This window comes from Paramormyrops kingsleyae, chromosome 1, assembly GCF_048594095.1.
Source record: "Paramormyrops kingsleyae isolate MSU_618 chromosome 1, PKINGS_0.4, whole genome shotgun sequence".
Lineage (NCBI taxonomy): Eukaryota > Metazoa > Chordata > Actinopteri > Osteoglossiformes > Mormyridae > Paramormyrops > Paramormyrops kingsleyae.
This window is the reverse complement of record NC_132797.1, coordinates 15,399,633-15,415,332: the sequence shown is the minus strand read 5'-3', so window position 1 is coordinate 15,415,332 and position 15,700 is coordinate 15,399,633. Positions and strand designations below refer to the sequence as shown.

At 42.6% G+C, this 15,700-nt stretch overlaps 2 protein-coding genes across 4 annotated transcripts in view; both read right to left on the bottom strand.

The window, feature by feature from the left end:
- Window positions 1-9,404, bottom strand: part of LOC111851138 (protein tyrosine phosphatase receptor type B) — a 54,480-nt gene extending 45,076 nt beyond the window's left edge. Inside the window, exons 1-3 of the mRNA XM_023825746.2 lie at window positions 9,287-9,404; window positions 7,355-7,756; window positions 1,699-3,740 (exon numbers count right to left, since the gene is read on the bottom strand). Coding sequence (XP_023681514.2) covers window positions 1,699-3,740; window positions 7,355-7,756; window positions 9,287-9,341 — 2,499 coding nt within the window. The 5' untranslated portion in view covers window positions 9,342-9,404. The remainder of the gene's footprint in view (window positions 1-1,698; window positions 3,741-7,354; window positions 7,757-9,286) is intronic.
- A 219-nt stretch (window positions 9,405-9,623) lies between these two features.
- Window positions 9,624-15,700, bottom strand: part of ptprr (protein tyrosine phosphatase receptor type R) — a 55,927-nt gene continuing 49,850 nt past the window's right edge. For all 3 annotated transcript variants that reach the window (XM_023826565.2, XM_023826573.2, XM_023826555.2), the window contains 3 exons: window positions 14,915-15,072; window positions 14,453-14,566; window positions 9,624-12,796 (listed from right to left, as the gene is read on the bottom strand). In XM_023826565.2, the coding sequence (XP_023682333.1) occupies window positions 12,703-12,796; window positions 14,453-14,566; window positions 14,915-15,072 (366 nt within the window). In that variant the 3' untranslated portion in view covers window positions 9,624-12,702. The remainder of the gene's footprint in view (window positions 12,797-14,452; window positions 14,567-14,914; window positions 15,073-15,700) is intronic.

The following is a 15,700-nucleotide window of genomic DNA, read 5'->3' as shown; positions in this document are numbered from 1 at the left end:
CGCTTCCTCAGAGCTGCAGCCTATATAAGGGGAAGGAGCAGACGGCCTGCTAGGGGGGGCCGGACGTGACCGTCATGGGAGCGGCTGCTGCTGCACTCATAACATTCTCCCTCACTTCCTGTGACCGCAGGATATCGAAGGGGGCGGCTCTTATCAAGGGGAAAGGGACCCCACTGCACCCCAGAAGCTAGGGTCACAGTTACTATACAGTTAGTATAAGAAAACAGACACAAATAGCAGACTAGGCACTTCAAAAAGGAAGGAATGCAGAGAATGTCTAAGGATGAATTACAAGGATGATGATGATGATGATGATGATGATAATGATGATGAAAATAAAATTCTATTTCAAATGGGAAAACTGAGAATGTTCCCATGCTTTAAAATGAAGACCCAAACAGGCTGGTTAAATTTATATTTAACAGACAAAAGAAGGTACAATAAATTAATCGAACCAGGGGCGTTTCTAGGATTTTCATTTAAGGGGGGCTCAGCCCCCATAGATGTTTAACACATATTTGGCTTGTTCAGAATCAGTACTCAAATGAGTCTTCCTGATTCCTCATAAATAAGACAGTAGGTTCTACATTCAACCCCTTAAAACTTTATATCTACTAGGCTATTTATTCTAATTCATTAATATAGACAAACATTGTTTTAATGTAATTAAACAAAACATCTTTTTTTATATTATTCTTTTTTGTTTCTATTCATTAAAAAAGTAACTTTTTCTAAATCAAAGTGACAAAAAACCCTACTCTAAGGCTAATAAATGTTTTTCACGATCTGGGACATTATTTAATACAATACAATATTTATTACAAAAAAACAGGATTTTTCTATCTCTGTAAATCACACTGCTATGCAGTTAAAACGAGTGCAATGAATGCTGTCTGTCACTGTTTTTAATCATTTATTTGCATAACAGTTAATGCCATGCACTGTGTAATGTTTTATATAGACAGTTAGGTTTTCCAATTAAAACAGCAACAGCATCATTGTTTTATAAAGTAGACTATGGGTTAATAGGGTTTGTATTAAGGGCTTCATTTTCGCTAGAGGAAACAGCTGGTGTGATGACGTAACACAGCGAAAATTTTGACATTTTTGTATACTGTATTTATGAAAAAGGACTGCACTGATGCAGATATAACAATTTATCGAAAAACAGACACCTTGGCTTAATCCTCGCTCTGTGATGCCGCAGACTGTGATGCTTCAGTTGAAGACGGCGCTGAAAGACGGGGCGGAGCCGAAGTCTGCCGCCGTTTTCATATGAAATTTAAAGGGGACGTGGCCGATCACCAATTTGTGTAAATTTTATGGAGAATTTTTAGGGGGGCTGAGTACTTAAAATGGCCTAGCAACGCCCATGTTACGGTGGCTGTATTTACGTCACGTCTGTCGGTTTTAAACTGAATGGTGTAAATTGGAAAAAATAAAAATAGAAAAAAAAAAACTCCCAATGAAAATTTGTAGTAATGCAGATCTACCAAAAAGAGTGATACATGACTGGATCTGCCAGTTTGTTTTTCCAGGAAAAAAATACATCAAACAAACAAAACACATACATTAACAGGAGAGCAAACAAACAAATAACAATTTGAGGAATTAGAACTGGCATCCATCCATTTTCCATACCCGCTTGTCCTGACATTCAGCAATACTAATTTTAAAAATGAAAGAAATCTGACTCACCTGTTTAGTTCTGATGGTTGTGGTGGAAGTTGGAGTCCCTGTCAGCTCCGAAGTAGAAGGAGCTACAGTAGTAGTGCGAGATGCTGAAGTGCTATGGGTAAGAGCATCTGTGATAACGGGAGATGTTGTAGAGGCTGTATTGGGGGTTTCTGTGGTAACGGGAGATGTTGTAGAGGCTGTAGCGGGGGTTGCTGAGGTAACGGGAGATGGATTGGTAGTATTAGGGCCTACAATATAAATTGTAGATGCTGAAAATTTTTTGGTAGGACCTACGGTGTAAATGGTAGATGCTGTAGTAGCTTTAGTGGGTGGTACCCTATTACTGCTGGATGACGTAATGGTGCTTGTGGGAAGCATAGCTGTAGTTGAGAAAGGAGGTGCATTAGTCATGGTGGCCTCTGTGGTACTTGAGTTGGGAGCTGGAACAGTAGAAGTAGATATGACAAAGACAGCTGAAGAGGATTCCTCTGAGGTCCCAGCTCTTGAGCGGGGAGTGACCTCGCTAGTGATGGGTGACACAGCAGCAGTTTTAGTGGAAGGGTCAAGGGAGGTCACTGTGGTCATGATGCTAGCTTCAGTACTTTCCATACTGAAGGCAAAGGTACCCATTCTGTTTATAGACGTGGTTATATTAGGAACTACTGTCCTGGTGGGTTCTGTGGTGGTCTTAGTGGGATCTAAAATAATGGTGGATTCAGCGGTGGTCGTTGTGGGGACCACAGTAATGGTGGGTTCTGTGGTGGTCATGGTGGGGTCAGCAGTAATGGTGGGTTCTATGGTGGTGCTAGTTGGCAATACAGTAATGGTGGGATCTACAGTAATGGTGGGTTCTGTGATGGCCACAGTGGAATCTCCAGTAATGGTGGGTTCTACTGTGGTCATAAAGGGAACTACAGTATTAATGGGTTCTGTGGTGGTCATAGAGTGAACTACAGTACTGGTGGGTTCTGTGGATGTCATAGAGGAAACTACAATACTGGTGGGTTCTGTGGTGGTCATAGAGTTAACTACAGTATTGGTGGGTTCTGTGGTGGTCATAGAGTTAACTACAGTATTGGTGGGCTCTGTGGTGGTCATAGAGGGAACTACAGAAACGGTGGGCATATTGGGAGCTGGAGTTCCTATGCTCACAGTAGACGCTGTATCAGTCACAGTGGGATTTACAGTAGGGTCAGGCACTGCATCAGTTCTATTGAGCACAATAGTTTCAGCCCGTGCCATAGTAGGAGCTGCCGAGGTAATAGGACCAACAGTTTCTGCAGCAGAGGAAATGCTCACTGGAGCTGAAGATATACTGGGTGGTGCTGCGGTTATGGTGAGTGTCCCAGCAATCATAGCAGGTGGGGCAAAGAAATTGGAAGCAGCTCCATCAGCTGTAGACACTTTGAGAAGAGCAGATGTCACACTTCTAGCTGCAGCAGACCATCTGGAAGATGCTGGCCTGCCTACTTGACCTGTTGTAGCACTCCTGATGAGATTCTCAGTGGTTGCACTTGAATTTGGAGTATTTCTGAGGGTCTTAGGGCTCTTAGATGGGAATGCATCAGTCGAGGTACGAGTCATATGTGACTCTCGCAGAGTTTTAGCTGTCCCGAGTGGAATATCAGTGATTGTAGGGAAATCCTCAGAAGTTGTCCAGCTTGCCAGTGCACTAGTGCCTGCAGTGGATGGTGTGCGGCTCTTACTTTCAGAGTGCTGGGTGGCTGGCATGGGACCGTATGTATGGGCTCTATGGCTGACTCTACTGGTCCTGGTAACCGGAGGTGTGGAATTGCTGGTCAGGAGCCCCACGCTGCTGGTCCTTCGGACCCGAATCCGAGTAGCAGCACCAGTGTAGAGAGCTCTGGTACTGGAGGCGGAGCTAACATGGTGCTCTGCCACTGTATTGGTCCTTGTGCTTCTTGAAGGTGTGTGGCTTGTTGATAGGGCTGGACGTGTTGCTCTAGAGGAGACAGGTCCAGTGTTGGTATCTGATGGATTACCGCTGAATATGGTGGCGGAAAAGGAGGAATTTGCTGCAGTTGTTGTGTAAACTGGGGGATCTGTGAAAAGCGACAGGGTTTACGTTAAAATAACAGTCACCATGAAGGTAAATGCTGCCCAAGACACTCATGCTGATTTCAATATAGGTGTTCTAATTGTACTTGAAATGGTAGGCAGTGGTGGCTTAATGGTTAGGGAAGTGCACTTGTAATTGAAAGATTGCAGGTTCGAATCCCCAACCAGCAAGGTACCGCCCCTAAGCACTGCTTCCCCGGGCGCTGAATTAGCTGCCTCCTGTTATGTCGCATGTTAAGTTATGGGTTAAATGCAGAGAACATGTTGCACTGTGTGCTGTGGTGAGTCAACAATGACAATTAATCACTAAAAAAAATGAGACGCAAATGTCAACAGGCACCATGAAAACAAATTTCGAATATGTTTTTTGATATTTATTAACGTTGCATAAGTTGATTGACCCTTCATTATGACAGTGCTCCATATAGCGAATTCATTTTTCTTTTATGAACTGATTTGTCCACAATTAGCCATGTTACAGCAATAGTCTGTGAGCTCAATAAACATTTAATGCAAAGATCTGTACAGAAATTTAGCAGTTTCCTATATTATCCTTAGAAGAGCAAGACAACTTCCCGAGAACTTGGGAGCCCTGTGAAATGAAATGGTAATTCAAATACTGGAATGGTAATTCAAATACTGCTGGCTCTTAAAATAAAACCTGCCCCAGTTTACCAAAGATTAGTACTGTAATTGGCACAAATTCCATCACATTGCAAACATAATGGACTGAGACACATCAAACTCTATGTTTAGTCATTTGGGTTTTTACAGAATAAAACACCTAGTTGGCCTAAAATCTCATAAACTGCCCAGATAATGAATTGAAGGGGAGAATCCAGCTACATCGGTTTTATTTGGATTAGTCTATTGGAACGGGCTGTTGTCTTTCATCTTTCTGACAGGCTGCAGCAGTTTTATTTGATATGAGTATTCTACATACAGTACTGTATAGAATGGTTAAGTAGTACTTGAATTTTTTTAAACATAACGTACGAATGAAACTTAAAAATGCATCAGAGTCAATTATCACTACACGTAATTCTCTTGCTTATTGATTCGTAATGTCCCCACGAAACACATCAAAATATCAAGTTATTCATGGATCGCTTCTTACACGTCTTACTGCTAGCAGAGTTTAGCTGCTAAGTGATGTTTTGGCAGCAGTAAGTGAAATAAGTCAAAATACAAAAAGAAATCAAGGTGCCATGTAGGAATATTTCATTCATCTGTGGAAGGAATGTCTAGTTAGAGCTATTAAGGATAATTAACATTACAGCTGATGAAAAGGCATAATTCTTTAGCGCAAAACTGACCTTTTATTAGACCATTCACTTTGAATCTTGTAATAAATTTTGGGACATTAAGCTGAAAAGGTTAATGTCGAAGGAAGCAGAGCTGTCCTTCGACGAACTCCATTTATATTTAAATCCTGTTCCTAAAGTACTGCGCTTAAGATGAGCATCAAGATTGTGATCTTCATCATGGTGTTCATGTGTGTAAAAGCCGGCAAACAGACCACAGACATTTTGGCGGGTCTTCTAGATTAGGAAGTGCATGTCTGTCAGTTTCGTATGGGCAAAGCGGCCAATTCACCCTACAGACGCAATTCCCTAAAATCGACACACCTCATCATCTCCCTACAGACTGACACCAGACAAGCTGTCTGCTTCCTTTATGGCTGGAACCTCAAAAATACACACATCTGGAGCTGGTCATGCAGCCACTCCTCCTCATCGGTAGCAGATTTGCAGAGATGAATACTGCAAATGAGATTAGTAATAATAATAATAATAGATACTTTATTGATCCCCATAGGGAAGTTCTGAACTTCTGATCACAAGCACAGAGGCTTCGCCCACTGAGCCACACGCTGCCCGCTGGTTGGTCTGAGACACACAGGATCCAGCCTATGCTGACACACACCATCACGCTTTTTCATTTCCATCTTTATTGTCATCTTCACTGACAGGATGAGTCAAAATACAAAAAGAAATCAAGGCATCATGTAGGAATATCTCATCCACTTGAGGAAGGAATGTTTGGTCAATTAATATTGAAGCTGATGAAAAAGCGTATTTTACAAACTCTCCTCCAGTTCTCAGGTGTTTATGTGTGTTTTGGTTCAGTTTTAGTGGAAAGCGGCAGTGCTCTCCTGTCCTGTAATGACTGGGGTCTCTGAAACAGTGCTGTCCTGAAAAGACAGGAAGTCTGTCAAGTACAGCTTTTGACCTTACGCGATTTCCTGGTCGCATTTGATTAACGGTTTTTGGCATTTTTGCGTGCGTGTCTGTTTCGGGGGAGGGATTATGCACTATGGCTAATACACCCAAAGGCTTTTTTATGTTATACAAGGACACCAGTGTGATGTTTGGTAATGTTAGCTGTGTAACGTTGGACAAAACAAGCAACAAACCAAAAAATACTGAAAATGCGTTATATATATGCCAATATAGATTTTTAGATATAGATTATATACCGATAATCACCTAGTTCATTACAGGAAAAAATGTCTGTGACAATTGTGGGTAACAGGGACCTGTACATCACGCTCATTGGCTGACAGCAAGCATTGTGTTTTTCTTCTGGGGAAAACAATGACCTCCCGCAATTCACCCATGTGAAAGTGCACTCAGAAAAGCTGACCCCTCTAGAAGGTAATGAGTTCAAGTTCTACATAGATCTTCTGGTTAGATCTGACCTAGCTTTGCAACACGTTAGCAAAGGGCAGAGAGGCCCCAGAGACACACTGCGTTATCAAGCTGGTGTGTGTGAACGTTTTAGCCATGGTCCCGCCATACCTTACAGTGCCAGGAAGGGGAGACGGGGGTGGGGGGGTGGGGGGTTCTGTCTACGACATTCCTTTGCCGGTGTCTGGGTCTTCCAAGTCCCCGAAGCACAATGTGCAAGGAAGTGGGTATCAAAAGTAACATCCTCTCCTTTCACTCAGAACCAAGCCAGAACAGCCAAAACATGGACTCGTAAAACATATCCCTTAAGTGTTGGTGTTAAGTGTTGATACAGAAGGACAGCTTTATCACTTCACCAGCCTGTTTCTTTGTATTTTGCCAAAGGCCGTAAATGAGAGAAATGTTCTCAGATGTTCAAGAACTTGGTGAGATGGGAAGGAAATGCTTTGTTTTGGTGCATGTTATGTAAGCCCAAACATAACTGAGGAGCAAATTTCCAAAACCCACTCCATTTTTTGTTGTTTTTGAGGTGAGACCACCAATGACCTAAAGTCAGGTTTCTTCATAATGTTACAGTATTGGCAACCAAAACTCACTCAGTCCTCATGTAATCCAACAAAGAACTTTCATGAAATTTCCAGAACTTACAAGGTCCATGAAAATATATCCTGCTGACTAAGGGAGATTTGGAAACTTGCTATTCAGTTATGACTCAATTCAAGTCAATTTATTTTTATATAGTGCCTCTAGGTGTTTGAGCTGGATGTGCAGTAATACACTGCTGCATCATTCATATAGAAAATTGAGATATTAGCCCAAGTGTAATTATTCTGAAATGTTGTATGTTTACAGGCATACTATGAGAAACGAGAAGGGTTAGCAACATGCTAAATGGCATGAGCTCTCACCTTTGGGCGGGCATAGAGGCGTTTCCAGCATCCTCCCCCGACCATCCCCTTTGTACCTGGTCCATTTGGAGTATCTGGGCTCTTCGCTGAGCACAGCTCTATAGCCTTGCTTCATCAGGTACATGGCAGAGCTGGCCAGCCCCAGGGTGCCCTTTGTGTCGTGGCATCGCCAGGCCGGCGAGATGGCACAGTCGGTGAGGGCGGCCAGGCGGGAGTGCCGAGGCACGGCGAGGCTGCTCTCAGCCCACAGGCATCGGGAGGAGCGCTGGTGGAGGAGCTTCATGCCCCCAGTCCACCTCCACTGCTGCTCCGGGTCCGTCGCATCGCATTTGCCCAATTGGACCGTCACATTTCTTGTTACGAGACAAAGCAGCTTGTGCGAGTGGGCAATGAGGAAGCCGTCTACGAATCAAAGACAAGGCGGGAGGTCACCTGACATCATCAGCACCAGGGTGCCAACAGTCCCTCATAATATAAGATGGAAAATAAATTGCTGTGTCCCATATTACATGGGACAATCCTGTATTATAAATGACGGGTGGCAACACTAATCCACACATACATGGGTGCCCATGGAGTTTCATTAATAATGCTGTGATGAACAACTGTAAAAAAAAAAAAAAAATCACCTAAAAATAATTTACTGCAAACCCATATAAATTTGTCAATAAAAATCTAAATAATAACCTGTGTTTTTCAAAACCGAAAGTTATATCTGAGTTTTTAAACAGCAAGTGGAAGAGACTTTATGCCCCCCCCCCTTGTTCAGTTGCCATCCACAGTCCTTGACGGTACCTATAGGCAGAAAGTACTTCAACTCCTTTTATACATGTTCATTTACTGACAGAAAAAAAAAAAAGCAATTTATACCTTTGAGGATACAATTACCTGGGACTGTACCCTCAACGATCTGCCAATTGTACCCTACCTGTAGATATATGTACCTTTTAAGATACAGAAATGGACTCTGGGGAACATTTTGTTGTACCATCGAGTACATTAATATCGTTTGTTCCGTGGGGAAAAAAAACTGTACCAAGGTTGTATGGTTTTATTCCTGTGTTGATTAATGTGAAAAAGCATGTATTGATTACAGAGGTCGCCTGCCATAGTCCACAAACACGCCTCTCAGCAACAGTGACGCTATACTAACTTTACTCCCTGGCTGAATGTTTGCTGCCAAGGCCTCATGCCCTGTTCAGGGGGCACCACTGCACCCTGCTCCGCACCCTGTAGCTCCTGGCGAAGGCTCAAAATCATTAACCAAAACTAAGCAAATAGTTATTGTAAAGTAATGGATGAAAACATATTCAAACGCCTATTACTAAAAACAGCAGGTATTTGGTCAAAATAAACTAAACATTTTAAGCCAAATCCATGAACCAAAAGATGTATTGTAACTGAAACTGGTCTGCTCCTTCCAGAGCAAATTTAGCACCTTTTGTATATGGGAAAGAATTCCCACATTGAGATTAAAAAAAGGAAGTATTAGATAGTGATCCAAGTTTCACTGTTAGATGTTTCTACGTGCTCTTCTCAGAACCATCAAAACGTTTTATTTTGGAGTATATCCAAGACGCTTCGCTATCATGTTCGCCCTGCTAGACTTAACACCGAGTGCAAATGGTACCTGGAAATTGTTACAGGGCTTTCCTGTAAACACTTAAGCACAAACTCTTTTTATTTTCCAGTGAGTGATTGTATCAATGAGAACAATCATAAACTATATATATATATTTTTTTTACTTTTTGCCTTACTCAGAAGTCACCGTCGCTTTGTCTAAGGTCGATGGAAGCCCAAGGCGGGCACCCCGTTTCTCGTCGGCTATCCAAACCTTGCCTTCAGATATATAGTTTTGAAAGCAAACCTGAGATGGAAAAACATCATCTGATGGCAAAATACAGGGAACAAAATCAATGTTTGCTACTCACCCGTTGCGGCAAATCGCAGAAACGCCGATATCGCCGTGAAAAACAAAGCGTCCATATTAAATGTAATAGTTTGACGGGACAGACAGATTCAGATGGGCTGAGTTTAAGGCTTTAGAGGAAATGCGCCTACAAGGGAAAAGTCAGTGACGACCGCTTCCTTCCATTCAGCTTCCATGGTAAAGAGCCTTCAATGCACAAGTATTCTTGGTCGGAAATACCAAAGTACATCCCAGATGTTTATATAGCCAAGGTTTTTCAAAATACAGCATTAAGTGTTAAATGCCGGTGAAATGTAATCGATAAAAACTTTCAATCACACGATTTAACAGGACACCAGTTAATAATTTAAAATGAATCTCAGTTTATTGACAGTACAGAATATAAAGTCAACAGCATAGTTAGCAATAAAAGGAAAATGGAAAGCCACAATGTCCAATCTACTGAAGATTACAGATCTTTCCACAAGACGACATTATAGTGAAATCTGTTTCCGACTACAACACAAACATATGTAAACACGCTTCATGGTATGGCTTTAGTTAACACACCCACATTACAACTGACATGTTTGTTATTATAGCTTACACAAATGCTAAGTGAATGTGCAAAGTCACTTTTTTGGAGTACATTTACCATGACTTTTCATTTTGACAACCATCGCTTATCTTTGATCAGCCCAGTTGTGTCACAACTAAAATATTTCAGCGAGGTGTAAGAAAAAGCAGGTGTTCTGTTTTACAGCTTCAGGACAGAGCGTACTTTGAGGCATAAATATATGTACATGTTAGATATAAGTACTTAATATTGATACATGAGACTGTGAACTTTTCACCATTCATTTAGGTTAATCGTTTGTAGGGAAACATCGTCTTGCTTCTGCAGCAATAAAGCCCACATAGTGGATAATAGCTATACAAACAGTACACGATATGCACAGACATTTCGTAATTATACACATCGATTACGGGCATTGTGCAGTGCACCTGCAACAGAGACCTAATGTAAGTAGACAAATATATTTAAAACTTTTGTATCACAAATAATAAAAAAATCGATACATACAAAAAAGTTCCTAAAAATGTTCCTGTTGATTTCTTTCCTGCCATTACGTAGAAATAAAACACTTGCAGTTTTAGCAGCAAGATTTTTTTTTCTGATGTCGTCAAAGATATACCATCCAAGTATAGTTGATAATAGCACTTTTACGTTCACGTAATCTTTCACAATACGAGGACAGAAACAGAAGCGTTTAAAAGTTTCGCACGCAACCCCTCCCCCCACAAAACCGCTGGATCCCAGTACGGGCACTAAACACAAAAGGACCGGGTTAAAAACGCGGTCACACCGCTTGTGCACGGAGACACTTTACAAAAGGCGCGTCGCATTTAGCGGAGGAAAAGCGGAGGAAATCGGGAGCGGCCGCAAACAGCACCGCAGAAACGCATCGGATCCAGAGCCAAGCCCCAATCCGAATAATAATAATAATAGGCTAATAATAATAATAATAATAATAATAATAATAATAATAATAATGCACTGTGCACGCCTGAAGCACTCGTCTCTAAGAGTTTACCCTGTGAAAGTTAATACGTCGCCTGACATATCAGTTAATATTCGTGAAATAATGTTCATGCTGGTAACATGCTCTCAGTGTTATGGATCAGAAACCCACAATTATTAAAATGGTTTATCATACATATAGCCTGTAGCCTATTTAACAACCAGAGCCCTCAAAGCTGTACAGGAGGTGTCTGCTCGAGGTTGATGCCGGCCACATGCCAGTGAGCATAAGCGATGAGATCTCTACATACAAAACACGGAAGGAAAAAAAAACATGAACATTTTCTAGCCATTTTCTGATACAATAATGCCATCATATAGTTGCATTTATATTTAAACTGGTTAAAAACGGCGTGTTTCAGATTTACTCTCGCCCAAAGCTCAGTGCTGAAAAGCGTTCTTATGAAACGAACCCGACAAAGGGCACCGAAAACTTCAATATAAACAGTGGAAAAAAATCATTAGTAGTAGTTTTAAATTTAAAATTCAATCAAATGTTTTCAATAATATGCAACAACAGACAAGTGAATTCCTTACGAGGTATCTCAAAGTACGAGTTTGATAAATAACTGATAAGAACATCATTATTTATATATGGGGGAGTATTTTAACTACTCCGTGTAAGTAATGCGACTAAAGTTGTGATGTAAACAAAACTGTCTTAATTTCGGACAAACGAGAGTGCTGTTTTTCCCAAACTGCTTCATAACTAGGAAAAAGTACCGACATTACTAAATATCTGGCACGAGCCAAATTTTAGTCAATTAAGAGCATATGTGCATACATTACCGAAATTATATACAAAAAATTCATATTTAATTTACAATGAACAATAAGGATTTGTAAAAGTGTATTTACTTAATACATTTACATAATATGAACTGTTTTGACTGTAATTGCCACTACTGTTGATGATATATTTTATATAATAAAATACAAAACAGAACACGCTCTTTCTGTGAGCTGTAATTACCAGGTCAATTGCTCAAAGAAGAATTTAAACCCTGACAAAACGGGGATATCTGGATTTCTGAACAATGCTCGCGTGAAAGTGCTGCATAATGCAACTGAAATGTCTGTGAGGACATGAAAACGTTTTACTCCGTGCTAAGGGCAGTTAGACTGTGTCTCCAGTACAGTAGATCACACACATCTCAAGCTACCATTTCAGAAACTCCTAGTCTTAATTATGGCTCTTTTTGTGCTGGGGTATGGTGCTTGAAAATGCCTCCAGGATATTGCAGTTAACAGTCTTTATAATATTGTTTATAAAACTTGATGTCATTTTCTCCCACCCTCCTACCCATGTGCCACCAAATTAAAAAACAAAAAAACAAACAAAAAACAAAATAATAATAAAAAAAAACAGTAAGGTTCAATTACTAAGTGACAAATGGCTCTTTGATATATCATGAATCTTTGAAAGTGGCAAAATCTCTAGCTTCTATAAGAACAGGTAACTGGTAGATATCAAAAACCTACTTTAACTACCCGAAAAGGTGCCAGAATGAATAGAGAAATGACCACAAGACACAGTGTTTACATTGCCTTACAAGAAACCAAAACTGCAAACAAGACAGGTGTAAAAGACTAAGTGAATAATATGACGTTCACTGACAGAGCATCTCACTCGAGTTCATCAGCCCACCTCCTCCCCCTGCCAATCATCTTAGCTCCTCCCATAACGTTTAACATAATGAAGCTCATTCCAGATGGTCTGAATCATGTTGCCCCTTCTGACGGGACCGCGATGACCATAGAACAGGGTTACCTTTAGGTTCCTCTTGTGGAAACCTCGGCCCTCACGGAGATGAACAAAAATAAAACAAAAGAGAATGGACAGTGTGGCTCTACGCTCATTGGCCAGCGTCAGCAGAGAGTCGGCTTTCGTAGAGGCTCAGTGCGTGGTGGACGAACTCGTACTGCTCACCCGTCTGAATCATGCCTCCCCTGTCCATAAAAACAGCAAAGCGCATTCAGTCAGACTTCATGGTTCAGGAGACAGTTTCAGACAACAGAGAAACAAACTCGCGGTGTTCACAGAGACAGTCACAGACACGACACAGACAGTCACACTCCCAGTGCTTCCCCCGCTGCTCTCAGAGAGAGTCACAGACACGCGACACAGACAGTCACACTCGCAGTGTTTCCCCCGCTGCTCTCACAGACACAGTCAGACTTCATGGTTCAGGAGACAGTTTCAGACAACAGAGAAACAAACTCGCAGTGTTCACAGAGACAGTCACAGACACGCAACACAGACAGTCACACTCCCAGTGCTTCCCCCGCTGCTCTCAGAGAGAGTCACAGACACGCGACACAGACAGTCACACTCGCAGTGCTTCCCCCGCTGCTCTCAGAGAGAGTCACAGACACGCATCACAGACAGTCACACTCCCAGTGTTTCCCCCGCTGCTCTCACAGACACGCGACACAGACACTCGCAGTGCTGATCTCATAACACATATTTACTTCAGGCCTGAAATAGGACATGAAGGCATAGTTTGCAAACGCAGCTCTGAGTTGGTGACTGACTCACTAAGCCCCCCCCCCCCACCCTAACCCTTGTCCCACCTGAAGGCAGCTATTTTCCCAGGCATCCTGTCTGCGTGAAACACAGCAGCCGCTCGCCCTTCCCATTTCCGCCAGACTCTGCTGTGATGAAGCTGCTGTCCACTGGAGCCCCAGCCCTCCTGAACCTCCTAACAGATAAATGCTACAGTATAGCGGTGCCAGCTGCCCCCTCCTTACAGCATTACTGGGGGTGTCATGTTTGCATAGTAATGGCCACCCACTCCTTCATTAGCGGGTACCTGTCAAAAGCACCTCTGCAAATATAAATTAAGACCTCTCGCTTAATTCTTTGTTGCCTTACAAACCAATTTAATGCAAAATAAATATTAATCCCATTTATTAGATTATTGTGCTGTCAAAGTAAGCTACTTTAAAGGATAAGTAAAAGAACAAGCTCAGTTTGACGTGCCGCTGGTTCAGAAGTCATTATGAGCACAGCCTGTGTTTAACAGGAAGCTACAAGCAGATTAGTCACGCAAGCCGTCCGAACATCCAGGATCAAGGAATGGCCCACTATGAGTAGGCTGGAGCCTGAACAATGGTCTGAGCAATCCCACCTATTACCATAGTGATCACCATGGTAGCGCATAGAGGTAATCAAAGTAATCTGGCTGTTATTTTCTTGTGAAGGTTAAACAGGGACAGCTAGGTAGCTATTGTAAGATTTTGAGGGCGAGGTGTGTTCTTCTATGAGGCGACTATATTTGTTTTGCTGTGTTTCTCTTATTCGATCATTTTGTAAACAATTTTACGTTTACATTTATTTATTTATAGACTATTATCCAACGTGATGTACCGCTGAGAAAGCAGGTGTACGAGTTTGCGCAGCAAGAGGAGTTAAGGGCCTCGCTCAGGGGCCCAATGGTGACATCACTCTGCCGACTGCAGGATCTGAACCAGCAACCTTCCGGTCACAGTCCTAACCCACAGCGCAAGACACTGCCCCATTTTTTAAAGGGCCCCCAACACTGACTCGTGACAGATGTTCACCCCCTGCCCACGGATGGTGGCATGCTGACTCGGGCACCGCACCTGTCCACTCGAAGCTTGCACACGATGCCCAGCACGTCCACCGTGCCGTCCTCCTGCAGCTGCCGGCACCCTATGGTCGTGGCGATGAAGCATCCGGTCCGGCCGATCCCAGCACTGTGTGAGAGAGCAAGCGTTTGTCCCCCAATAAGCATAAACTACTGTTATTATTCCCAGGAATGCTCGCAACCTCCAAAATAATCATCCGTTCATTAATTACCCAGAATGCCTCTCATTAAAACGCTGCCGCTGTGCTTAGTCAGTCACACATCATACCTTAAAATACATTCAAGATCTGTCTTTCCACATGAATCTTGACAGCCAATCAGAATCCCTGGAACTAGTTCTCACAATCATTCAGTATTTACAATGTTTTGATACAGGAATCGTAAATAGCACACAGAGGCATCTCAGATCGTAATGTAAGGCATCTCGGTGGACACCCGTGGGCCCTGCTGGGGTCACCTGCAGTGAACAATGACGGGCCCTCGGGGCCCCGAGGCCTGCCGGTCCTCCTCCACCTCGGCCATCAGCTGCAGGAGGGGCTGGGCGCTGTCGGGGGTCTTGTGGTCCGGCCAGGAGGTGTACCAGTAATGCTTCAGGCTATGGCTCTGGCCCCCTTGCTGCAGAGAAGATGCACAGATACGGGATTTATTTATGAAAATCCTAAGGTTGTTTAAGAGTGACCATTTGCCGAGCTCTCCTGAGGACAGGGCAGGAGGCAACCGAGAACGGCAGTTAGCAAGAAATACAGCTTAAGCTGATCTAAGCAAGTGTTTAGTCATTCTTACAGAGGCCCTCCCCACTCCAAAAACATAGTGGAAATGTAAATAGATTTTAAACAAGAGATCTCACAAAACAGAGAACTGCATCCAGACCAAGACCTCACAAAACAGAGAACTGCATCCGGACCAAGACCTCACAAAACAGAGAACTGCATCCAGACCAAGACCTCACAAAACAGAGAACTGCATCCAGACCAAGACCTCACAAAACAGAGAACTGCATCCAGACCAAGACCTCACAAAACAGAGAACTGCATCCAGACCAAGACCTCACAAAACAGAGAACTGCATCCAGACCAAGACCTCACAAAACAGAGAACTGCATCCGGACCAAGACCTCACAAAACAGAGAACTGCATCCAGACCAAGACCTCACAAAACAGAGAACTGCATCCAGACCAAGACCTCACAAAACAAAGAACTGCATCCAGACAAAGACCTCACAAAACAGAGAACTGCATCCAGA